The following is a 27,015-nucleotide window of genomic DNA, read 5'->3' on the forward strand; positions in this document are numbered from 1 at the left end:
TGTTGAGGTGGGGGAGCCGCTCACGAACGTTCTCTCTCTTCTCTTCTTTCCTCTCTCTCAGACACCAGCGAACTGCGCCACGCCAAGCATCAGCTGAAACTAGAAGTTTCACTTCTGTCTTGCGTAGGCTTGACACACCCACTTTTTTTAATGAACAGAAGTATTAATCAGCATTTGTGTTCATTTTTACCCAGTTGTGCGTCTAACGTATTATACGTCAAATTTTAAAAAGGAAAAATATAAATATTTATTACAAACTAAATATAAAATGTCACAATAATGCTGCAGCTCTTTCTCACATACTAAATAAGAGGTAGGTAGTTGAACAAGCGCTTCCCTTAAAGGAGACGTCGTTCCTTAGCCAAGCGTCCAATGTCTTGCCCGATTCTCTAATATGATACCACACAAGAGTCCGACTGTGGAGATACAGTGGGGCTATGGAATCCCCATTTTGGGGAATCTTATGGGGCGGAAGGAAGTTTGGGAGGAGAGTTAAGATGCACATAGCTATACAGTTCTGGTCACATTATATTGCTTAAGTTAAAAAAGCACTATGCAGTGTTTTTCGATTTTGAACGTTTGTGTCTTGTTATGGCGATACTGAGTGTAACAATCTCATAAAAACTTGTATTTTTTAGAATAAATGTACAATTTTTACACGTATAACGGTGTCTGGGGATAAAGTGCTCTAACTTCGGGAGGTGATTCTACGTGATGGTACTATCACCTAGAATCAAGCCCCGAAGTTAGCGCAATTTTCTCCTGGAAATTCTCTATAGTATTCTGAAAATAAGCATAGCCTTTCCTCACCATAAAGAAACAAGGCTGTTGTATATGGTGAGTGAATTATAGAATTCTTAATTATGTTAGTAATGATAAAATATTGTAAATAGTAGTAAAAAGAAAAGTAAGAAAAACAATATTTTAATCGTTACAAAGCTCAAGGTAAAAATAATGTTGCAAGCTGGAAAAAAAATTATAACAGATATAGCATCTTATAGTCTACTTTCAGGTAATTTTTCAATTTAAGCTGATATTCATGAATATTTTTCATAAACTCCCATATTACATCACAAGCGCTATAATACTTTGAACTTTCATTTACACGACTACTAAAAACAAACGTTTCGAGGATATGCTAAATTGTTACTCTCTTTGCGCGGCTTGGGGACTTGTTTTGCTCCTGTTTCCCCTAACTACAACCGCAATATGCGTGATGTTAGCGTTCAAATATGTTAAACGCAATACATGTTCTGAATGCGTCCACAGTTTATGTTGATAATAATATATGTGCATTGGAACATTGGCATCCGATGGAACGCTTCTGAGAACCATTTTTGCCGCGAGCTTTTAACTGAAGCGATGACGCGAGCTTTTGGTTTCATCATACTATTAGTTTATACCAAATCGCTTGTGATTTATTCGACAGTGTAGGTATTTATTTATACTTCAGCATTGTTGCAGCAATCTCTTGATTGGAAATACCTAAGTGAAAACCTATTATTGGTTAAATAATTAACACTTACTACACCATACCTTGTAATAATTATAACTGTTGGTTTTCCAAATAAAATAAAAAAAATAAAACAATGGAAAACAACAAGTGGTAATATCGTTCAGCAAGAAAATTCAATTTATGAGAATCATGTTGATAATAATTATTATAAAAAGTGCCCCCTGTATGCTAAACGCAAAAACAACTGGAACCTGTTTTTAAATAAAGGTTTTGTAAATATTTCTAAGGTAATTCGTTCGTAATGCGTTTTTCAATGTCTGAAAATATGTATAGTATTTTTTATTTCGTGTTTTCATTAATTTCTACAGAAAATGTTTTATTTGGCCAACTCTCCAAACCCTGTGAAACACATTTTCTTAATGACCATTGATTCATTCGAACCGTTAAGAACCGGGTTGTTATGGAAATTGTATGACATCACTGAAAATAAGCGCAATCAATTCGATACAATTGGCTTGAATTAGTTGTTTCGCTTAACGCTTACCTTTTTAAAATGTCGGCACAATCTCTTGTTGTCTAACACACCTAAAAATTGGTACATTATAATAGTGCTTATAACATAAATATAAACTATCATAAAATGTAATAATATTTATAATATACTGTAATACCTACACTGTTTTCTTGTTGAATACTGACCTCCTTACCAATAAACGTGTTTTATATTTTTATACAACGGATAAGCAACCTTTAATGTAGTGTAAATGGTTATTCAGTAAGGCCCATAATGCTTTAGTATAATGAGGAAAACTGTAATTAGTTTTCAGTGTAGTAAATTGAATATGTATAAACCAACCATATTGTAAACAGTTGATTTCTCTAAAATAAAATAAATGAATAAGATTAACCTTTCGCTTACCTACATTATTTTGTGGGCGACCTTCGAAAAGTCAGCTTTCGAGTAGATATATCGATATTTTACGCGTAATCGACTGTTTCTTGAAATTTCTAAATTATTATTTTCATAAAAAAAAAAATGTGGGAAATATGAATTGGAAATCCATTGTTACGGAGGTTGGTGACAAGTGACGTCACAACTTGTAACATTTCTGGGGTTAAGAAAAACAGTTTTTTCTTGGTAACACTTTATGCAAAACATGAATAGAGTGCTTAATTTCTACACAATCTAATCTAATATCTGCAATAAACAACATCATAATTTAAAAGGATCAACATTTTAATCTCATCGATTTTTGACCAAGTTCGATATAAAATCTCCCAGTAGGTAGGCACCTAGTTATAAGTGCAGCTGACTAGAAACCTCCTCAGGAACATCGAGATAAACCCTGTCGAGCCCTGCATCCAGTATGAGCGCCCTCAGTTTTGCAATATCCACGTAATCTCCCTGACTCGACCAGACGGTCAGAGTGGACTGCAAACCGGTCGACCGTAACAGCTCTGTCATCTGCGTGAGACTGTTTGCCGCCAGGCCTGCCCTCACGGGGAACGTGACTTCATTCTGTGCCCCGCTTTCGCGCACCGTGTCCAGCATGCGGGCGATTTGGGTGTCGGTGTAGGAGCCGTTCCTCAAGAGGCCTCCGTAGCGCGTGGTCCAGCCGATCGAGAGCATGGCGGCTGGATACTTTTTGCTCGCCTCCAGAAATCGAGTAGCGTTCACTGGGATGCCGGTGCTAAGTATGGGGCCGGGTAAGATGTCGGCGTTTATCCACAGCGGGTATTGAACCTGGAATTTATTATCCTTACATTATTTATGGAGGCTTTTATCAATCGGTCGAATCTTATCTTTCATCTTTGCAGGTGCACAAAGCTGACTCTCAACTTAAACATTAAAAAAACATTGGTTATTAGCCTGGGTTGGTTAATTCAGAAATTCGCGTTTCGCTATCATCCCGAGTTAATACGGGGATCTAAATGCATGAGTTATTGATTTATTTGCGTTCAGTTGACGAAGGGTAAATCTAACCTTCCGGATATCATTCTAACATGTGCTTGTCCATTTTATGAAATTAAGGAAAAAAAGAAAAGCTCGATTTTCACTAGATTTTATCGCAAAAAAATTTAAATAAGTCCTCATAAAAATTTTCATACAAAATTTAAATTTGAGGCCAAATAAATGTATTATTTTTTTATTTTGTATTTACATAGTAGGTTGTTCAAGATTATTTTTATAATAATTACGATTAAGTCACAAAAAATTGTCAAAGTTGCCTCTAAAATCCATGAAAATTTTTTACTAGCCTATATTCCATAATACTCAAATAAATAAAGTAACACACATGCGTACTAGATACTTACTTTACTTTTCGATAAAAAAATATATATTATTCAGTTTGGTCAAGTATTTTGAACTTAAGTTTTGTATGAAGAAGGCAGCTCTTAAGACCCCGTAGTAAGCGTTCAAAGATGGCTCGAAAGGGAGATAAGTAAATACGAATGTTAGAGGGAGCGCGCTAATATTAAAAAAACGATAATAATTAAGCGAAAATGGTGAAAATATTTAATAAAAACGTCTCGTTTGAAATAGAGCAAAAATCTCTGTACAAATGCTAAAATTGCATTTAAAGATATACTGTGAATTTGTTCATGCCTGTAACATATTACATAATAGAACAAAACGTGTTTTAAATAATTTTCGGAGCATAATTTTCGATTTTTTTTTATATCGAGACATTTCATATAATTAACGTTTCGGCATAACACATGTATAGATATTATCTTCAAAAATAACATATATTTTTTGGATCTTAAAAACTTGTTAAAAATCGGTAGAAATTGCATAAAACATAAAACAAGGTGGACTGTACAGACACGTGATATTATTTAAGTCACCCGTCTTTATTGTAAGATACAGATCACTAGCAAACACAAACCCCGCCGCAAGCTGCTAATAAGTTTTGGAAACATTTTTTTAGAACTTTCGTACAATGGCGTTAAACATGTTTACTCTGAGGGATACCTTTTATTATACTTAACACGATTCTCGGAAATTTCGTATAACATCGAAATCGAAATTGAGTTTCTATGTATATTGTGTTACATTCATTGTTCTGCCACTGAGAGGTTCACCCTCATCTCTCTCTTCGTTATATGTGTCATTTATGAGAGAGAGGGAGAAGCTACAACGGAGTCTTATTATTTTTAACAATATAAAAGATTTGGATGGCGCCCAAACGTGATCCCTGTGAAGTTATTATTTGTTATTATTGTCCTGCCGCTGAGATCTCCGTTGGGACCTCTCATTCTGTTACACGCCTTGTTTATGAGAAAGATAGACTTGTCCATAATGTTAGTATAATCCATAGAATCTCCAGTGGGTTAGATATTTTTTATAGCCCAATAAATCCCCGGACGTGATTCATTCGGATTGAACGCGTAATGCTGCGTGTCTATGAATCAGGATTTTTTATAAGTGCATTCCTGTTCTTACCTTTTCGTAGAGTTCGTTTAAACTTCCCAAGGACTCTTCGAACACTTCAATAGACTTAAAGTCGAGCTTAACTCCCTTCATTGTGGCGTTGGGAACAAGATTCGCTTCGTTGATCGTGTGAAGGAATTGCTGGAGACTGATATCAGATTTAATGCTAGGCGGGTGGCCCATGATTGGCTGTAGGGTCTCGGAAGGGTCGTCTATTAGGGTTCCCATCACTACGTCGGCTTCAATCATCATTATGGCTCCTGTTGGAAAGGAATTACATTATCAAATCAGGATGACCATTGCTATAAATCGTCATTGCGTGTCGGTTGAAATTCTTGGAAATTAAATGTTATTCTATTGGAATTATATGGAGGCACTTGCACGCTAGCTATCCTGGCTCCAGGACGTGAATATTATCTTAATTTATTATATTATTACGAAGTTCATCTCTACAGAAATTTAAAAGCACACACATTGAATAAAGTAGACAGCCATAAATTAGAAAGAGTCCTTGAAAATAAAATTGTGTCGTTTTGTTCAATTGTGATTTTCATTCATTCATGACGACCTCCGTGGTCGAGGGGTAAGGATCTCGACTAGCAAGCTGAAGGTCGCGGGTTCAAATCCCGGCGTGCTCAATTAAATTTTCATTTCATTGATTTGTGTTATTTCACAATTTACTCAGTGAGAGATATTCTCAGTATCGCACTGGTGTAAGAACACCATTCAGAATTGAAACTTTGCTTGAATTGGCTTTGGCCGCTTTTGGTGACCAGATCTGAATAGGCAGGTACTTCCCTTTCTTCCCCTTCAACCAACCTTTGGGGATGCCAGTCTCATGGGCACCAGACGACTAAATAATCTTATAAACTAAATAAGAAACATATTACGAAATGTTAACTGAATTAATGCCTCATTGCCATAGCCATCAAATTACCGAAATGTGGGTCATTTTAATCTGGTTGAACACAAATGTACCTATTTGACTCTAATGAAATAAAAAGTCGCTGTAAATCAAGTTTTTCTGAAAGCGGTACACCCTGTACAAACATTACTGGTTTCTCGTGTGCCCAGTTCAACAACCGATGCCTATTTTACCTGAAGTATGCATATCATAAAAAATACAACTGTATTAACGGGTCCATCAAAAGAGAGATTTATTTCACTTGAATGAATGTTCACATTAATCAATCTCGAGGCTTGAACCTGTAAAGGGAATAATGAATAATGTATGACGCCCATTGTTAATCCTACTTGACGATTCTCCCAGATTTTGATGCACCCTGTATACTAGTATGATTATTATATGTGGTGTAGATATGAACTTGCTTCTTATATATTAAATGATATAATAATTTCCTTGGGCGTTCGAATGTGATTTTTTTGAAAATTGGAACGTATAAACATGAATTACTAAAAGGTGATTTTTTTCAAAATTGGAACGAATGAACATGAATTACTAAAAGGTGATTTTTTTCATAATTGGAACGAATGAACATGAATTACTAAAAGGTGATTTTTCCAAAGTTGGAACGAATGAACATGAATTACTAAAAGGTGATTTTTTCAAAATTAGAAATAATGAACATGAATTACAAAAATAAACATTCGAATTTCAGACTATTGATAGAGTAGGGGTAAAATAGATAATTATTGCCCACTTAAGGAAATAATGACTTTGAATGAGCGTAGATTTAGTCCTACTCACAATTTCACAAAATAATAAACATTTGCACAGTATTTAATTAATTACCCATAAAATTCTTCCATCGATTAAATTACACCACAAATGACTTTTTTAATGAACAAAAATAAATTATAGCTAAATTATCAGTGATGGCCCACATATACTAATTGACATTGATAGCCCGCATAATTTACAATATACCGAATGACAGTGATTGCCCACATTAGTTTTTAGACAAAACAACGTGAAGATAGTACACACCTGTTTATTTTGTTTTCTAATCAATAATAATAGTTAAAACATTATGTAAGCGTTCAAAAAGAAAAATATGGTTTGAAAGGGAGATGTAAATAAGTATGTTAGAGGGAGCGCGTTTATAAAGCTCGATCTATTTAAATAGAGCAAATATCTCTCGACAATTGTTTAAACTAGCATTTAAAGAAACACCGTGATTTTTTTCGTGTTATTACAGAGCCAAATGTGTTTTTTATAATTTTTGGACAATTCTTTGCGAATTTTTTCTATCGAGGGAATTCCGTATAATTACTATCTCAACTCGGAGAATGTATAGAAATTGTCTTAAAAAATAACATATCTTTTAGAAGAGCTTAAAAATTTTAGGTGTTCAAAATAAATTGGTAAAAATCCGAAATGCAAGAAAAACTTGCAAAATTAAAAAAACTTTGATGCGCTTCACAAAATCTGATTTCACATAACTGTGTCTGCCGGTATGGGAGTTTGCCGATTCACATTTAACTAAGACATATTTCACATAACTGTGTCTGCCGGTATGGGAGTTTGCCGATTCACATTTAACTAAGACATATTTTAAGATTTCGGGGATAATTTTTGGCGGCAAATTTTGAACGTGGAACTAATGGCGCGTTCTCACCTGATCTATTCTATGCATGAACCTATTCGAGAACAATTTGAAGCCGCTGGGAGAGGAGAAAGATGTATGAAAAATTCCAAATATTTTTTTTTTTTTTTTTAGTTTTTTTTATTAGTAAAAAAAAGATACACGAATTACATAATATAACAATTACATAATATAATTACACAATATAGTAGGTTATTAATTACATAATATAAGTATTCGATGTACCCCCATAAATAAGCAGGGCTTGTGTGTATGGGGGTGTTGTTATATTTGGTACGATTCAGTTCAACTGTTCGGAATACTTTTTAAGGTGGCTTTTGAATTCGTTTATATTTGCATTCATGTTTCTAATTTTTTCTGGTAATGAGTTAAAAAATTTAACTCCGAGATATTCATGGTTGAACTGTCCTATTGTTTTTTTACATTTAGGAGTAGGAAGTATTGACGTTTGTCTAAGATTTCTGTTATTTTTAAAGGGTGCAATTTTATTTTGAATATAGTTTTTATAAATTTGTAATGTTGCATGGTAGAAGTATAATGCACTTAATTTTCTGACCTTAAATTGTTTGAATAAAAGTTCGGACGAATATGAATAGGGTTTTTTTAATATGGTTTTTATTATTAGTTTTTGTGATATGTAAATTGTTTGAGTTTGATTTTTATATGTACCGCCCCAGCCTATAATGCCGTATTGTATAATTGATTGACAGAAAGCGAAGTATGTGGTTCTAAGTAATTTTTCGTTTAAAATATCTCTTAAACATCTAAATATATATGTTAGTTTCCTTATTCTGTTGTTCAGAATATTTATATGTGGGGACCATTTTAAACGCTGGTCTATTGTTATGCCTAGGTACTTAATATCGGTCTTGCTTTCTATGTTTGTGCATAACATATTGCATTTGTGGTTTTCTGTATTTTTCACAGAGTGGATAATTATGTTTATTTCTTTAGGTGTTTCTTGTTTTTTAATGAAAAATGGTAAATAATAAGTTTTTTCAGAGTTTAAAGTCAACAGGTTTTCATCAAACCATAATTTTAGTTCATTGATATCTGTATTTGCCATGTTATTTAGTTCTGACCAGGTGTTTGCTTTTAGTAGTAGGACTGTATCGTCAGCGTAAGAGACAATGTCTCCATATTTGGAAATATTGAATATATCATTGACATATATAATAAATAACAATGGTCCCAAAACCGTGCCTTGGGGTATTGAAAAGTCGCTATATTTTGAATCGCTGACTTGATTGAGTAATTTTACTTGTTGAGGTCTTTTATATAAATAACTAGTTATCCATGCTAAGACTTTTCCATTAATCCCTACTGATTTTAATTTACTTATTAATTTTTTATGTGATATGCTGTCGAAAGCTTTTTTGAGGTCTATAAATATTCCAAGACATTTTTTATCGGAATCTAGGGCCGTATATAAATAGTTGGTTATTTTTGCTATCGCGTCGTGAGTACTTGTATTTTTTTTGAATCCGAATTGGTTATAATTAATTATTTTATTTTCTTCTAAGAATGTCCAAATTTGTTTTTTTACAATTTTTTCATATATTTTTGATATATTCGAGAGAAGTGAAATCGGGCGATAATTTTGTGGATCTTTACGACAGTCTGTTTTATAAATGGGGGTTATAATTGCTCTTTTATAGTTATTGGGAAATTCGCCATTTGCTAGACTTAGGTTTATTATATGTGTTATGGGGTGAATTAAGTATTCTTTCATCGATTTTATTGTTTTAGTATCTATGTTATCAAAGCCGGGGGCAGAATCTCCTTTTAGTTTCGAAATAATTCTGTCAATGTCGATTTCTGTGACTGGGTGAAATTTATTAATTTGACATTGTGTTATTTGTTGTGGATTAGATATATTGGTCTTATTTATGGATTTTGCTAGGTTTTTTCCCACGTTATTAAAATAGTTATTTAAAATATTACAACATTTTTTGTGTCATTTTGTACGTTATATATTATTTCCCCATCTGAGATGTTATATATATTCCCATATTTAATGGCATATCCCATTATCTGTCTCATCAAATACCCAAAAAATCATAAGCGTTATAACTGCATTAATAAAACAACAAAAAATAAATTTTAATAGTTCGTTATGCACCAGTTTTCATGATTACAAATCATTTCTAAAGTTTGTCAGACAAGATGGCTGCCACGCAATTTTCCCTCACCCTGGATTTGGCTTCAATGCCATTCAAACAAAATCGCACTAATACTCCGTCCAGAGCTTTTTAGATCCATGGTTCTGACAAATCTATTTAATAGATTCTATGAAACAGATCGGAGAATAAGTTCAGGCAAGATCCCGCCTTAACAAATTCGTGGAGAAAAATTGTAACATAAAAATAACATTTTTTTAAATTCTGTTATATTACTAGATAACAAGGAACTTATCATAATTTGATTGTTTAATGCCTGAACAATTATAAAATATGTTTTCTATTTATAACTTATTCCGTTTTTTCATGTCTAGAAAATAATTTGATTATTTAGAAATAAAATTTCAAATCCGGGTCGAATAATTTAACAATTTCATCAAATTTGAGAGTGGATTTTCAAGTTCTGTGAAGGTTTTATTCATGTACTGTTATTATATAATTACTGGCCAGTTATTTAAAAAAAACGAAAATAATAAAAGAACTTGAATGGAACTTTCGCGGAACTTAAGAATCATCTTTAAAATTTATTGAAATATTCAAATTTGAAAGATATTTCAAGTTCTGTGGAAAGATTTTTTCGAGTTCTGTTATTATTTTAGTTCTGCCAAGCAACTAGTCTTTAATGATATAATAACAGAACTTGAATAGGACTTTCACAGAACCCGAAAATGAACGTTGAAATTTGATGAATTGTTCAAATTCTGCGAAACAACCCTTTCATCTTAGCAAGTCAAGTAACCACAAAATTTGACCGGTTTTTGATTAATCCAAGCCGCTACTGTGCTTGAATAAATCCTTCGATATATAAATGTATATAGGTAGTAAGGTAGGTATCTTTGTTTTATTCCATTTGCAAAGGGCGTAGGTACTAAAAACCGATAAGGTCCGTAACAGGTAAATCCTTTGGCTGCAGACGGCTGTAAAACCAATGCGGTTTATGCAGCAAGGATAAGAAGTTGAGCGGTGTGCACTGAGCGAGTATGTTATTAATACAGTACACTCTCGAGTTGACCGAGATTTACTTTAAAGAATATCTGCTCTTTCCTAGATGGCGATAATTTAATTATTTTAGGGAAAAACAATTTTTGCAAGTTATGTTTCAAATTATTAAAATTAATTCTTTGCTTGCGCATGTACATACGCAATATGAATATGAATAAATAGTTTTTTTCTATATAAAAATTCAATTACTCCGAGAATGCCGTGCAAATAAAATATTGGATTGAATCTCGACTACCATAATACAGACATGTGTCTAGTGTGGTAGTCGAAAAGCCTGTATTTAACCTGTATCCAAATATATTTTTATGAATAAAGAAAAAAAAAAAAATCACTGCTTCAATTATGTTATATCTGTGTACCTTTCATGAAAGAATTGAGTTTGTACAAGGTGGAGCAAAAAAACCTTATACACGGTATCCCCAATGATGACAAAACCCCTGAGGGAAATTATTTTCCTCAGGGATCGTGTGTGGGGTTAGTGTAAAAAAAATGTATATATATGTACATTTTGTGATTGCGATTGGTGTCACGTGACACCAATCGCTCGAGTGGATATGATGCTGGTCGATATGGAGATATTTAGAACGCTGACAAAACCGGGCTAACCTATCACAGGATTTGTACAATTCACAATATTTCAAAGTTATTTCCAAGTTCTCTAAAGGTTCTATTCCAGTTCTTTTAATATATAATTCCTGGCCAGTTCTTTCACGTAACTAAAATAATAACAAAACTTGAATAAAACTTTCACAGAATTTGAAAATCAACTTTGAAATTTGATGAATTGCTTAAATTTTTGTGAAATAAATGGAACGTGGTAAATTAGTGTCTAAACAAAAGAAAATGGGTTATTTCGAACGCGTAAATTCGTAGAGAAGTTTTCGTGTGTATAGGACACTTAAGAATTAGTACCTACAGGTCGAGTGAGGTATGAGACCAATCCCAAGTTGATAGATAGTATCAATATTTGGTGAAGAAGTTTTTTTGATCGTGTGTTGGAACCCATCCACCTTCAAATCCAGTTTTCCACTGGTCGTCTTTTCATATGGATTCGGAATGAAAAAAATTACATGTTCTACTTTAGTACGTATATTCATAAAGTTTAAGATGGTGGACATTATTTGACATGTTCTGTCATTATTTAACGTAACTATAGTGTATGGAAATGTTGCAAATTTATTTCGTTATAAATTTAAAATGTTGATAAAAATCTGTGTTTATTAGATACTGATTGTGAAGGTGAATTACTCTTCGGTATTACGAATTTCGTGTGAATTTTTGATGATTTTTTTACGGAAACGGCAAAGGCAAATGTCAAATGCTTTCATGTGATCTATGTACATGTTCAAGGTGTTTTTTACGATTTATAACCGTCAAAAATATTATTTTTCTTCTCTAATGGCAATTATCTATATGAAATCATAAGTATGAAAATAATGATCATGCAAATCAAATGGGTCCCGATATGTTTCAATATGGGGAAAAGTATGACAAAAAGCACCTTGTAAATTCAAAACAGATGATCTTAGATAATAGATGATCCAGGAGGTTTTGGTAAAACGTCTAATATTCTAAAGCATTTTTGACGCGTTTAGATTACAATAAATCCGATTTTCCGGGATCTTCCCAATCAATCCCATTAAATCGAGTGTCTACAGTATAGGAATATTGAACAATAGAATCGATCCTGCAACCTCCGCTTCTAAAGGTGCTCCTCACTCTTTTGAACTAAAGCATATTGTTAGACTATTTGCATAGACGCACGTGACATAACTCGTTGCGGACATATTAACCGTGAATGTTCCGAACACAATCATGTTGGTTTATTATTTAGTCACGGAAGAATGGCAATACTCAATGAATATGGAATAGCGCTATGGCGGTCACGACGATGCACTTCTTTGGAAAGGGAGATCTCATATGGAGAAATTGTATTATTATGACGCCATTTTACTGTAGTAAGGTGGAGAGGATGGAAACTGGAAAAATATCAAATTCACTTTCCTTAAAGAATATCTAAACTCGAATTATATAAACTTATTTGATTGCCAAAAAAAAGAGTCGCAACTGAGTTCTTAACCGTCTGGAGCCAGTGAGACTATGGCATTCCCAATTGGTTTAAGGCGATGCCATACGTAGTAATGCAAAATCGTGTGTTTTTGGTTTGAAAATTTGGTCAGCTAGAAATGTTTCAGATGCTTTAATTAAATACTGCGAGTAGAATACATCTTGGCCTTTGAAATAATCGAGTATTTTTTAGATAAGTCTTTTTATAAGCCCAGAAAAAAATAATGTATAAGGCCTATGAAAACTGCTTTAAAGTTCAAAATCTCCTACTTACGAACCCATTTTCGATTATCATTTTATTGTATAATGTGGCAAATTAAGTTATTTACAAAATGATCGAAAAAAAATATGTATGCCTGAACATCCACAAAATAAAATAAAATGCACTTTTTGGCCATGTTTTTTTCTTGCATAAATCAAAACAGGTGGATGGTGTTAAGCGGAAATTTAAACCTTATCGCCCTCTACGTAAGGGTTGTTATTGATAGCGGCTCAATTTAAAATATTACACGACGTAGTGCATCGCCTTAAGTTTTGAGGCTGAAGTTAGTGGGGAGGGGAAGGTGGTAAAGTACCTGAAAGTATGTACCACCGTGAAATATGCCGCAAATATACTAATATAGTAATTTTAATCAATAATTTGTGAAATAATACGAACTAATCAAATTAAATTTAAGAAGAAAAGTGAGTATGCTTGATTTACCTGTTAAAAACGTAACGGCAAGCCATTTCCTAATAAAATATAAGTATATTCAAAATATATCTGAAAACGTGTTCATGCAGCTGGGTTTTTCCAAATTAATATAATGACGAAATGCCACAGTAAATTGCGTTCAAAAGAAGAAATTTACTTATCGAATGTTAGTAAACTTAAAAAATTACGACATTTATCCGATTATAAAACTACAAGACACGTTATATTCATACAAACCGTACAAAATCATCATAAGGTTAACCATTCAAAGAATATATTAGTGAATGCATGTCCATTGGACATAGTTCAGTGAAACCACGCGCATTGTCTCGTGTCAAATCTATGCATCACCATTTAAACAAAACAAATACGAATTATTGTTTCATAAAATATATTGGTACCTACTTATCTGATACGATAATTAGTTCCAATTTTTTAAATTAAAATTTCACTGAATTTTAATAAAACGCAGGAATATTTCACATTACTTACCTACTTATGCATCAACAACCAAAATTAGTACGTTAAATTATAATGTACGAATATTATATAAAATAAATACATCAGCCCTGGATAATTTGCAGTCTGATGTATGGGCGCAACAATGTTATTTTGGTGGTGAGCTGGTGATGAGATGGCTTCGCGAGATAGCGATCAGTTATTTCAGTCGTTAATTTTACGGTCAAATTCTTTTCTTACAAAATTTTAAATGCGTCTCAACCGGAATAACGGACAGCGGACAACGGACAAACCGGGACTTAAATTTCAAAATTTGAAAAGTTAAGATTGTTTGATACGAAGGATTAATCCTGTCAGAAAGCTCGTAAATATTAAATAAACTAATGATTATTTAATTGTAAAATATTGTCTGGGGCGTAGTGATGATCAAAGCTTAGATCATCTGTGATATGTGCGCTAATTAAGTCCCTTTGCAAGTAACAGAAGCCGTAATTAAGGCAATTGAAGTATAAATAAAACAATTCTTAGTTACTCTCGGGGAATCCCACTGCCTGCTCCGTTTCAAATTCAGTTTATTTTTGTCTATTTACTATCTGCGCCGGAGCAATGTGAATTAATTTTAAGTAGCTTATGTTTAACTGATGTTTTCATAATCAAATATTAGCTTTTATCCGCTAAAATTATTGCTGTTTGAGCACCAAAAGATGCACATCAAATTATATGATAACGTTTCCCGAAATAACATGTTGGTATACCTTGTTTAAATTTTAGCGCTACAAGCCAAAAATGTGTATATTCTTGTTATACCTTATATTGTAGGTAATAGGCATTAAAATCGCTTGACAAACGGAGTCTATAAACGTTAAATTTCAAGCACGAAACTGGTTTTTATTTATTTTGTAAATAATTTAATAAGAAAGCAAAAAAAGTTAATCAAGTGAAACTGTCACAGATAATCTTAGCTATAATACAGTATTTTTTTAAAGTTGTTTCCTTTACTCGTTCATACATTTCTGTTGAAAAAAAAAAATTAGTAGCTTACTTTTATATTTTTTATGGAGTAATTTATTTTTTATTTGTATTGTACTCAAGCGAAACGATAGGAAATCCTTCAATTTATCTGAAGAATATTTTTTGGTATTCATAATGTACACCAATTCGTTATAAAGATTAATCAAAATAGTGATTTTGCATTAAGCTTCGCCATAAACATCAATAATTAACATATTTTTGCCAGAAACCATTTTTCAGCAACATGATATGAACACAAGATATTGGAACCTACTCAAAAATAATTCTGTATATTAGGTTATATGGTAAGAAAAAACGTAGTAACCTAACCTAACCTCAACTGTTAATCGAACTTTTGGTAATAAAATACAAATATTCGCATTCTTGTGAAAAATTAATATTTTATTTTGCTTTATATTCCGGTTTAAGTATTGGTAAATTATATATTATTCATTTGAATAAAATAACTTTATTTGGACACGGTTTTAGTGAGTAAGTATATAAATAACTATAACAAACAAACCGGTTTCGGTTCAGCCTGAACCTTCCTCGAGGTTTCATAAACATGCTAAAAACAAAATTTGGGTTTTTATTTTTGATTGTTATCAATTTTTATTTATAGAAGTTTGTAGAACTCCATTATCGAATATATGGTGACCGGATAAAACAGCACATCTTTAAAAAGTTATATAAAGTCATGGAAAGTGATGAAACAAAAACTTTATTAGCTTGGTTAAGTAGGTTAGGTTTGGTTAGGTTTAATTTTTTTTTCATCGTTTCTAATGACTTTATATCACTTTTTCAAAGTGTGTTGAATTGTCACTGTGTTGAGTTATCATGGAACCCGAATATATATATATAAAAAGTTTTAAAAGAACAAACAAACAAAAACACATATTGTACTATTCGATAAATCTAATTGTTTATTAAGGAAAGTTCATACTGAACCGAAACCGGTTGGTTTACATACTCAATAAAATAGTATTCAACTCTTAGATCAGCAACATCATCAGCTGTAGGCAGACTGATAGAACCTGAGCGCAAGACAAATACTAAGTTTGGTGATTGCGCTTTTGGAGTATCTGGGCCGAAGGCTTTGAATAAACTCCCTCCGGAACTAAGATCCATAACAAGTCCAACAGAATTCAGGTCTAAACTAAAAACTTACCTTTTTAAGCTGTCGTACCCTTAGATTAAATATACCATTCCTAAGAGAAAGTCCAGTTATTTTCAATTTTTCAATTAAGTCCTAAATCCTGTATCTAAATTTCGCCAATAAACAATTATATAATGTTAATTAAGTGTTAATCTCAATTGACCTACCAGGTAAGTATTGTACTGTATATTTTCTCCATAAATAGTTAAGTAATAACATAGATCACTGTAGAAATGTATTATAAGTTTGTACAGCGCCCTTGAGGTGATTTTACACAAAAACGGCGCTATACAAGTCATCCAATTATTATTATTATTATTTTAAAATAATTGTATTCCAATTATAATTATATAATATATAACCATAAAATGATTGCTACCTGTTAATGTTTAATTTTGATAAATATCTGTACAGTCTCTAAAACTATAGTAACGTTTTTAAACAGTCGATGTAAAATTTCAGATAAAAACACGACAGCTGTAATGGGATGGGAATTGAAATCCAAAACCCATTTGTCCCTTCCCTTGACTCAGGCCTTATTCACACATGGGTGAAAAAAACGTCATTTAGTGCGAAGGTGCCTTATTTGAGTAGATACTCTTATTACTTTGAGATTCAAGGCAAGTCTACCGGCTTAACCCAGTATCTGGTGGCGTCACCAGATACGTGTTTATAGATAGTGTTTTCGACTGTTTACAAATTTTACCTTTTAAATCAGGGCCGTTTTATCTGACAAAAAAACTTGTTTGTATATTTTCGACTGATGGATATTTCAAAGATACATTCTCCGTGAAGCTAGTGACTTTGAGATCTGAAAACTATTTGCGCTGACCTACACGGAGAAAAATCTCTTCAAATATTTGGTGATCCGATTAAAAACGGGACTGCAGGCCGCTTCTTGATAAACTTTTGATAAATTCGTTATAATTTCGGAATACGTGTCCATGCACCAGCGTTTGTCTAATATATAATGACGAAATGTGAAAAATGTTAGGATTTTTATGAACACGAGTTTCGACATCGTGACTAAATTTGACATTTCACTAAAAGTTTATATCTAGGAAACCTATCAATTAATTCGGCCTGCAATCCCGTTTTTAACCGGGTAACGAATAATTTGAAAAGATTCTTAATATTTTTTATCACAAAGTTTTCTCCCTGTAGAAATTTCAGACAGAAAAAGCTGTGCATAATTTCAATTCGAGAGTTTTGCTGCTTTAAACAAAATATTTATTCTAAATATATACATTTTTAATAACCTATTCAGAAGAGACTTTATATTCAAAAATTGATGCGTTGAGTGTACGCAGACAGTACTCGGTGCGGTGTTCTTATGAAAAATTGTTTACAGTAATATAGACATTACAGGATTTACTAAGCAGAATTCAATTTATGGAGGATACGTACGCACTTCACGCGTTCTTGTAACCCTTTTCACACAAAACATTGCAACACGCGTTCAAATCAATATTCTTGCCTCATAAGACTGTTTTGTACTTACAATTACTTCTAATGAAATTTATTGTGAATAAAATATGTGCGAAAATGTGTCCGTGTTTTGAACACAAAATTTTGTTGTTATCAAAGCTAGTCTATTTAAGTACAAGAAACCATTTATTAATTATTATTGATTTGATAATATGAAATTGTGTACGTAGCTATGTAATATATGTATATATCCTACAGCAGAAAATACGCTCATATGCTTATAGGTAAAGGTATTATTAAGAGCGTCTGCTTATGAGTCATACTAAAAACTCTTGAACGGTTAGCTCTGGTGTCATGAAAATGTCCACAGCTATTTATTTCTAGAATTTATAGGTTTACCCATAGACATATGAATATAAGTAGACCTGCCCTAAGTGATTAAAAGCGTATTATCCCCACTCCCCATACCGGTTCCATTGGAGCCGGCTGTGCTCGCGTATGGCCTCAAGTGAAATTTGAAAACGTGACGTCATCATTCTTGTGCGAACTATGGTCGAGGCATCATCGGTTCATTTTACGAAATAACACGGCAAAATGTTTACTTGTACTATGAAAACTTGTAAAAATAGATGTGAAAAAGAGAATAAACCCAATTGTCGTATTACATTCCATATATAAGCATTATTTTACTTTATTTTAAGCATATTCACATCGTATAATATGAATCAGTTGTTACTATCACATCGAGAAACGTCTGGACGCGAAACACAAAGCTGGTTGGTTGCTGGGAAGTAAATTATGAACATTTATAAAAGTGTCTTAACTAAATACTTAAACGAAATATTCGACTCTGAAAATAGAACCGAATTTTTTTTCCGAATTTGGACTTCGCAAATTTGTTCATAACGTGGCGAGTAATTTGCGCTCCCATGTAAAAATGTCTATTCATTCAAAAGCAGATTTTACTTTTAAGAAGTAAATGGTGATATTATAATGCGAGATGCCTATTTACTGTCAGATTGATTTATTGACGAATCACAGTCAGCTTTACTCCCTTCGTTCTTCAACAGTTGATTTTACCCCTCGCCATTATCTTCTCGTCTATTAATTCCTATGTCTGTGGGTTTACCTAACTGTTTTCAGCTCGCAACATCATTTTAAATACGATCCAAGGATATTTGAAATATCGAAGAAATCATACATTCAGAAAAAAAGGATATTGAAGCTCGGGCAAACCCGGGTAACAGGAGTAATATTATTAAAAATGTCGAAATAAAAAAAAAAAATTATTTTGATTGCCGGTCCGTTCCTGTCTTCAGTCTATAAACTCACCGGGAAATAACCCGGAATGTGAACTAAATAAATATCCTACCAGAATACAGAAGTTCTGCATTAGAGCTGTATGCATTCAAATTCCGAAAACACCTGTTTGTACAATCTGAGAACTTCTATTCTAAATTCAAACTAGATAATGTTAATTCACATTTTCAACACTTCATCTAGATAATATTATATACAGTCGAATCCTCGACTAGAATAATTCTAAATTCAAAGAGATAATGATTATTCACATTTTTAACACTTTAAATAGAATCCTCGACTAGAATAATTCTAAATTCAAAAAGATAATGATTATTCACATTTTTAACACTTTAAATAGAATCCTCGACTAGAATAATTCTAAATTCAAAAAGATAATGATTATTCACATTTTTAACACTTTAAATAGAATCCTCGACTAGAATAATTCTAAATTCAAACAGATAATGATTATTCACCTTTTTAACACTTTAAATAGAATAATTATAAATTCCAACAGAAAATAATGATTCATACCATTCAATACAAACTAGAAATATTCCTCGTCCATTTCGAAGATCAGTGTTAATAATTCTAAATTTAAATTAGACAATGATAATTCATAGTATTCATTACAAAATAGAGATATTCCCCGTCCATACCTAAGAACAGTGTTTATAATTCTAAATTCAAAATAGACAATGATAACTCATAGCATTCAATACAAAATAGAGATATTCCCCGTCCATTCTGAAGATCGGTGTTAATAATTCTAAATTCTAAATGATAATGATAATTCATACCTTTCAGTACTTCATTGAGATATTCCTTGTCGTTCACCGCATGAGCCCATGTTATACTGGTCAGGTTTCCCTTGATGTTTGGAAAGAAGTCGATAGTGTTGGGCGGAGCTCGAAAGTCCGCATCTCCTCGACCTATAAATTTAATCATTTTTGATACATTCATAAACCGGTACTTACGAATCAATAACATAATTATTGCCTGCTTGTCAGACAGGTATTATCTCGAAAACTAAAATAGAATTCAGCAAAAAATGCACGAATAAACAACAAAACACGTCAACACATTGTTGTTCGTTTTATGTAATAAATTTTAATGCGTTAATTGGTTATGTTCATTTGATGTTCTGTTGTTTTGTTATTCTTTTGAAATTTAAAATGTTTTATTTTATTTATTTATTTAAATATTTTATTCTAAACTTTTAAAACTCGAGTTAAATATATATTTCGAATCTCTACAAGATAATAATATGAGATTGCATAGTGCCGTTTCGAATATTCCTGGGTGAGAGGGATTGTATCATCTCTGATTATATTCGACTTCGGCTTCAATTCTTCTGTAAATACTTTCATTATCGCCCTGATGATAGCAGGGTTCCCTTGGAGGAATTATATTCCTCCAAGGTACTTTCCCACCTTCCCCTCCCAATACCTTCAGCCACAAAACATACCCCAATTGGGAATGCCTTCATTGTACCTATTAATTTTTTACATTATTTTTAACTACTAAACTAGGTACATGTCCGAATTGTGTATTTACGGATAATAAATTAATCCACTTAGTCATATTTATAAAGATATAATAGATAATTAAAGATATAATATACATTTTTTTTAAAGAACAATAATGAGTACATACCTACATAATCATAAATATATAAAAGTGAAATTAAGCAGCCATCTAAATAAGATAGATCTTAAATCATCCAAATATTGTGTAATAAAAATAAAATAAAATAATGAAAACGATATAAAAATCAACTCAAGTTTCTATCTGGAACGGTTGTTTAATTGTTTGTTCTCAATGTGTATAGTGTATCTCGATAAAACTGATTTTGTTTCTTCTCCTATCAATTACCGACAAAGGCGAGAATCTTGCCATTCTTTTGTGTTCTAATGCTGTGCATTGTTTTTACAAACTTCACGGATTATTTATGTCAGCTGGCCAAAAATGTATATTATATATATTTTTTAATTTTACCTACACAATTGAATAATACTGTATCTCTCAAAGCGGTGGAAATCCCCACGTCGACGAATGTGAATCGTGATGAAAGACAAAAAAAAAAACCAAAGCATTCGAATTCTAATAGTTCCTCGTATGAATCCGTAAAGCGTGACAAAAAACACGAAGGCATCCTCGCATTTCTTCTTCCGGATAAACAGACGATTCTGCGCCACCATTGAAAAACCCTTGGCGGCCAAAATGCATGCAGCTTTCAGGGAGCAGCTGCAACAGTCTCTGCAGCAACTGGTCGAATTGGGTTTCGAGAATTTTCAAAATCATTTCAATCCATTAAAATTTTGTCTCTTGTAGACAAATACAATATGTCCCTGCAAGTTCACTACTTACCAGGACGGTACAACGGCCTTGCGGACCATTTGTACTGAGGAACTCCTCTTCCGTGGTAGCACCTTTTACCTCCTGCAACAAAACAGATATTTCACAAATGGGGCAGACCCATTGTGGACCTGTTTGCCTCTTCAATAGCTCGTGTAGTAGAGCAATATTTATTCATAGATGGGAAAGAAAAAAAGCGGCGGTATTTCACAATGCTTTCAGTAGACCTTGGCACTTTCCTCTGGCGTGGTGTTTCCGTCTCCTTGTCTAATTCCCTAAGTCCTAGCTCATCTGAACAAGTCCGCACGAATTTACCTTCTATTAGCTTCGAAATGGACGAAAGTGTTCTCATTACCAGACTTGAAACAGAGAGCCTTAAGCCTACCTCAGAGACTAATAGATAATAAATACCACAGGCTCTCACCAATAGCAAATATTTCAACTGAAGCTGCAAGTGTGGAAAAATGAGACCGGGTTGAAACATTGCAAGGATGGTCCGATAGAATACGAGATATTTTAAAGACCGGCTAGCGAACTTCAATGCTAGCTTCTTACGGTACGTATACATTCGAGAACCGAAACGCGAACGGAGCCACGAATTACGGGAAAGAAACGAAGCAACTGCATGCGTTCGCGCTATTTGCAGTTGATTCATTTCTTTCACATAAGTTGAGATTCAGTTCGGCAGTTCGACTCGCGTATGTATACGTAGCATTAGGTGAACGCGGTGAAGAATGATGCAATATTAACTTTGTCATAATTTTAAAACGGCTGCTCTTTATGAAATGAAGAGCAAGAACTCTTATCTTATTGTTTATTTTGTTAGTAATCGAATAATATTTATTTTAGTAAGCTATAAACATTTTTACGATGCAAGATCTCATGAAAAGAAAGTATATTTTTAATGTGCCTTTTGGCCACTGCGGCGGCGTTCAACGGGTACATTTTTTTCGTGACCGATATGCACTTCCAGCACTCGAAGAGTTAAATCAAAATTATATACTTAAAAATCTCATATTTTATATGTATTAAACTTAAACCAGCATCACCTAACCTAAAGTAAGCACTAATATATATATTATAAGCAGAATTCTTGCCCGAACAGTCTATGCAATAATTACAATAGCGTATTATCCAAGGTTGATATTTTCAGTTGCGAACTTACCAAATACAAGAGGTCCACAAAAGAATATTTCTCTGATGGTTTGTGAATAATGTTTATATCTCTATTATGATTTATATCTACAACCTCTCTCCATGGCTATAAATGTATTAATTTTTCGTTTTATATAATCTTTTGTTTTGTATAATTTTTTTAATTCATATTCCTTTCTCACAAATTGAATTTACTAATTCCATATTATGCTGTCTCAGTAGAGGTAAAGTCACAAGGAGGAAATCCGTGATTGGTTTTATCTTAGCTATACAATACTTATGTACAAAGTGATTAAATGTATACTGTCGATTTCCCGAAAATTTATAAATAAATAAAATAAATAAAAAGGCAAAGCGATTATCGCTATTCATTTAAACTTTAATAAACCAAATCACAAATAATTATGATTAGTAATTGAATTATCCGAATTATATAAAATATTGCAATCTGGAAGTTCATCAATTTGGAAGTCACTGAAGAGTCACGTCAATTTTTGGCCTAAAAAATCAGTGACGACGAATTGGATTACTAAAGACAGCAACGTCGTTCTTTTTGTAGACCTCACACTGTCTGAAGTGTCTAACCAAAGGTCTGCCAACTGAGATTCTTGACATCTAAAACTGATATTTGAATTCACTGCTAAATCAGGAACAAAGGAGGAGTGGAACACCCACAAAACGCCCTCTTAAAATTATAGTAAATCTGTGTCGTACTATCTAATACCGATTAATACACTAAAATAGAATATAATAATATTTTGTGAGCGACACATTCGAAAAACCATTGGCTAACTAAAATTTAATCGACTGAATATTCATCAATTACTTTATGTATCGAAAATCGATAATTTTCAAAATTTTGCAATAAGACTTAAATATCAGTATTTTTTAATTTTTTTTTTACAATTATCGATTTCATCAATTTTCAAAGTTAACATTTTTCAAAGCCCGCCAAAACGAACGAAATCTGACGGGATACGCGTTACATCACACGCACCCCGTTTTTGCTGGTTAACAGTAAGGTCAATTCCACTCAGGTCGGTATAAAAACAAACAAACAAAAAAAACATTAAATATTTTGAAAGGTTACCAAAAAACAGTAATTATTTTGAAATAATTAGTTAACCGTAGTAGTGACAAGTGTGCACAACGCACAACGCAGCGCATTGTGGCATAAAATTGTCAAAATTCTTAATGCACGCGACCGGCCAACCCGTGGTGGCTGTTTAGATGCTGTCAAAACCCACCGACCAATCATAGGGCGTTTGAGTGTCTCACGGTTGTAATAGTTTTTAAATTATGATTTATTAATTCTTCGTGTAATTACATATAATAAAACTTATGTATTCAGATATAGCCTTTGTTGATCTACATGAATACATGATTTTAAGCCATAATATTTTCACTCAAGTTCCTTATTGTTAACAATTTCTAACCTCTCCCAAAATCATATGCTATTTATTATCTTGGTACCTACCTAGATATTATAATGTATTTAGAAGCCAAGGTTGTGCATCAAAACTAAAAACATCACACAAGCGGTTTTTCTTAAGAAAAAAAAGTGAAGTGCAGAAAAAAGGTGCGGTTAAAGGTTATTTCAATTAACTTTGAATGCTGGTACTTCTGTGCATAGAAAAAGTATGAATATGTAATATATTTCGGATTGCAGCTAGCAATTAGTATTAAGTGCACATATAATTCAAGGGGTTAGTGCTAGAAGTGTCTATGTGATTTGTGGAGGTAATACAATTATTGTTTTTTGTCGATTTCTTGGCCAAGAAATCGATAAAATAGCTATTATTATTAATACAGGGTGCGGCAGAGAGGACGGACGTTTTTGAGATGGGTAGTACTCTCCCCCTCCGTCTACGAGAGAGGAGGGGGGTGCCGCTTGACTCGTTAGTTCCTAGTATTGTTTTACCAGTTGTCGTCATGGAGCCGTGGACGGTGGAGCACCGCGTTTTCGTCTATGATTGTTTCGTCCGAAATAATGAGTCAGTCACCGTCGTACAGCGTGAGTTTTTTAAGAGACACTTCAACATTCATCGGAATATAGCTGTTCCCTCTCGAAACACCATCCTTCGTTGGGTTGAATCACTTCGCAGGCGTGGTGAACTACTCAACAGAAGACCAAGAGGAGCTCGGCGAACAGTTCGAACTCCTGAAAATGGGGACATGGGTACACCTCAAGACTTGAGTATACGAGAACAAGCCCCGAACTCTGGACGAATTGAAGGACGCAATTCGCGTGGAAGTCGCCCAAGTTGAGAGAGCGATGTTGGAGAGAGTCTACGCGAACTTCCAAGACGCCTCCAGCACTGCCATTTCGGCCACCACATGCCTGATGTGATTTTCAACACTTGACTGTCTCAAATGCTATTTTCTCGTGAACCTGATTCCATCAATAAATTTGTTTTTGAGTAAAAATTAACTATTTTATGATTTTTTTAAAACCGTCCGTCCTCTCTGCTGCTCCCTGTATATGCTGGAATATTTGTTTGATACACATAATAGGGTGATCGAGTATCTCATCAAAATTATTGTTCAACACATTTACAAAAAGTGATATAAAGTCTTGAAAAGTGATGAAACAAAAACTAGGTAAAATAGGTTACAAAGGTAACTATTTAACCTACTTTTTATTTCATTACTTTTAATGACTCTATATCACTTTTTAAATGTGTGTTTAGTTTTCATTTTGATGAAATATCATTCTGCTGATTACAATTTGTTCATATCGGCATTTAACGAAAAAAAAACCATATGGCGTTGAACGGCCAAAATGGCGTTGATGACAATGTTACGTTTAAATTTCTGCGAAACAACAGCGCCTCCAATAATAATACTCAAGCTCAACATATGTACACGGATAAGAGACATGTTAAATGATCTAAATTTTATGACGGTTAAACAAAATATAAATATTAATGTACTTATTTTCATACATAAAATTAAAATAGAGATGATGTCTAAGGAACTGAAGAGAAAACAAAAGTCCAACTGTATAACAAAATCCCGAAGGAAGTTACTGAGATTGAGAAGATGGTTAAGTGTAAAAAGGAATTGAGAAAACATATTTTCCTCAAATATTGATTTTTTGTGACATATTACTTACTATGTGAGCTAACTTAAGATTAATAAATAAATGTATCGAAATTCAATTAAGACACTTCTAGAATTAAACTCCATAATTAAGGAGTTGCAATATTCAAATACTTTAAGTATTAGTTAAATTACAATAAAATAAAATATAAGGTCGATTGTACCGATTCATTCTGTCCATCACTACAAGACTTAAGTTATTTGATTACTATTATGAAATAGATAAAGCATCAATAAGGTAGGTTATCAGTGAGAATATTATTAAACAAGGTGTTAGTTGTTAGTTATTATAATCAGTGTAATCACATTGACATTCAGATGACATTGTCCATTATCTTCTTCAGAGAAACTTTTTTAAATAGCACAAGCATAATTATTTTTCAAACATACTCTACTGTTTATTATTTGCATGTTTGTTAGTAAGCAAGAATGTAATATAAACACTAGTCTCTATTATTTACCTTGCATTGTTTGCTTCACGAATTCCTCTTTGAAACTTTGAATATTCTACCTACACATCACACAGCAGATGAAAAATGCTACTATGTCACGAACTGTCAACTGTGTCGGAAAGCAAACATTTATCAGAAATCCTTATTTATTACGGTCGTTAAAAGCTATACACATCCAAAAATGTACCCATTCTTAGTATGCCTTATACCGCCATGAATATGGGTAATAGGCATTAAAATCGCTTGGCAAACATAGTCTAAAAACGCTCAATTTAAGCGAAAGGGGTTTTGTGAATAATTTTATAAGAAAGAAAAAAAATAATCAAGGGTAACTATCACTGGTAATCTTAGTCATAAAATTGTATTTTTTTAAAGTTGTTTCTTATATGCGTTCATACATTTCTAACTATAAACATTTTATTTGTCGTTTATTATGCTTATACTTTTTATAAAGTAACTAAAAATTTTACTTTACCCAGGAAAAATAGTAGGAAAATCTTCAATTTATCCAAAGCACATTTTTTGGTATACATAATGTAAACCATTCGTAATAAAGATCAATCGAAAATAATGATTTCATATTACTTATTCACTTCATTGAACAACAGTTCCATTTGTAGAAGATATTTTATAAAATAAAACAAATGGGACTTACTGTAGGCAGTGCACATAAATAAAGTTAATATTCCGGGTAATTTGTTCATAGTTTTGCAGTGCGTACCTTCCTGGTCACTTACTAGTCACAACAAGTCACTGCTTTGACTAGAGAAAATGTCAAATGACAAGCTCCGCAAATTGTAAATTTCTCAGTCGCTGTCACAGAATCAAATCACCGTAAGGTTGACCATGCCATATCGATTGTCCGCTACCAACCTTTTAGGTCGACTTTCCGACTGTTTTCAAATGTCTTGTTTCATAAATAGCGGCAAAACTCTGAATCTTGAACAGCTGAAATTTATATGTTAATTCAACTATTTTCAGCTCATAAAGTTTAGACAAATTAGACTAGACGCTGTAATGTTTGTCCGCATTTTTCAATTCTTAAATAAAAAAATAAAGAAATCTGAAAAATGTTTTGAAATTTTTGCGAAGCCGGATAGTGACACTGCAATAAGCAATGCTTTGAAGCCAAAGAAAATCATGGCAAATAATTTTTCTTTTTTTATGTTAAAACTGGCTGACGTGTTCGC

The 27,015-nt window shown here is 32.8% G+C and overlaps 1 protein-coding gene across 2 annotated transcripts; it reads right to left on the reverse strand.

Moving 5' to 3' along the window:
* Nucleotides 1–2,590: 2,590 nt before the first annotated feature.
* LOC149421025 (protein FAM151A) lies at nt 2,591–26,635 on the reverse strand. 2 transcript variants are annotated; one of them, XM_089635338.1, is made up of 5 exons: nt 26,481–26,635; nt 21,129–21,200; nt 19,559–19,690; nt 4,905–5,152; nt 2,591–3,200 (listed from the first exon to the last, which is right to left on the reverse strand). In XM_089635338.1, exons 1-5 carry the CDS (start codon nt 26,527–26,529, stop codon nt 2,754–2,756), a joined length of 948 nt encoding a protein of 315 aa, XP_089491464.1. In that variant the 5' UTR covers nt 26,530–26,635; the 3' UTR covers nt 2,591–2,753. The 2 variants fall into 2 exon arrangements, with proteins under 2 accessions (XP_089491464.1, XP_089491465.1); XM_089635339.1 differs by lacking the exon at nt 21,129–21,200.
* Between the last annotated feature and the right edge of the window lie 380 nt (nt 26,636–27,015).

The sequence above is a fragment of the Hesperophylax consimilis genome, chromosome 9 (genome assembly GCF_061612785.1).
Source record: "Hesperophylax consimilis isolate HC1 chromosome 9, BYU_Hcon_1.0, whole genome shotgun sequence".
Taxonomy (NCBI): domain Eukaryota; kingdom Metazoa; phylum Arthropoda; class Insecta; order Trichoptera; family Limnephilidae; genus Hesperophylax; species Hesperophylax consimilis.

What these genes read in the sequence shown, in the direction of transcription:
- LOC149421025 (XM_089635338.1), bottom strand. Translation starts at nt 26,529, where the DNA reads ATGAACAAATTACCCGGAATATTAACTTTATTTATGTGCACTGCCTAC. An exon ending in AAGGCCGTTGTACCGTCCTG is followed by an intron (nt 19,691 to 21,128) that starts GTAAGTAGTGAA and finishes TTAAATTTATAG; the next exon opens with GTCGAGGAGATGCGGACTTT. An exon ending in TAAACGAACTCTACGAAAAG is followed by an intron (nt 3,201 to 4,904) that starts GTAAGAACAGGA and finishes AATAAATTCCAG; the next exon opens with GTTCAATACCCGCTGTGGAT.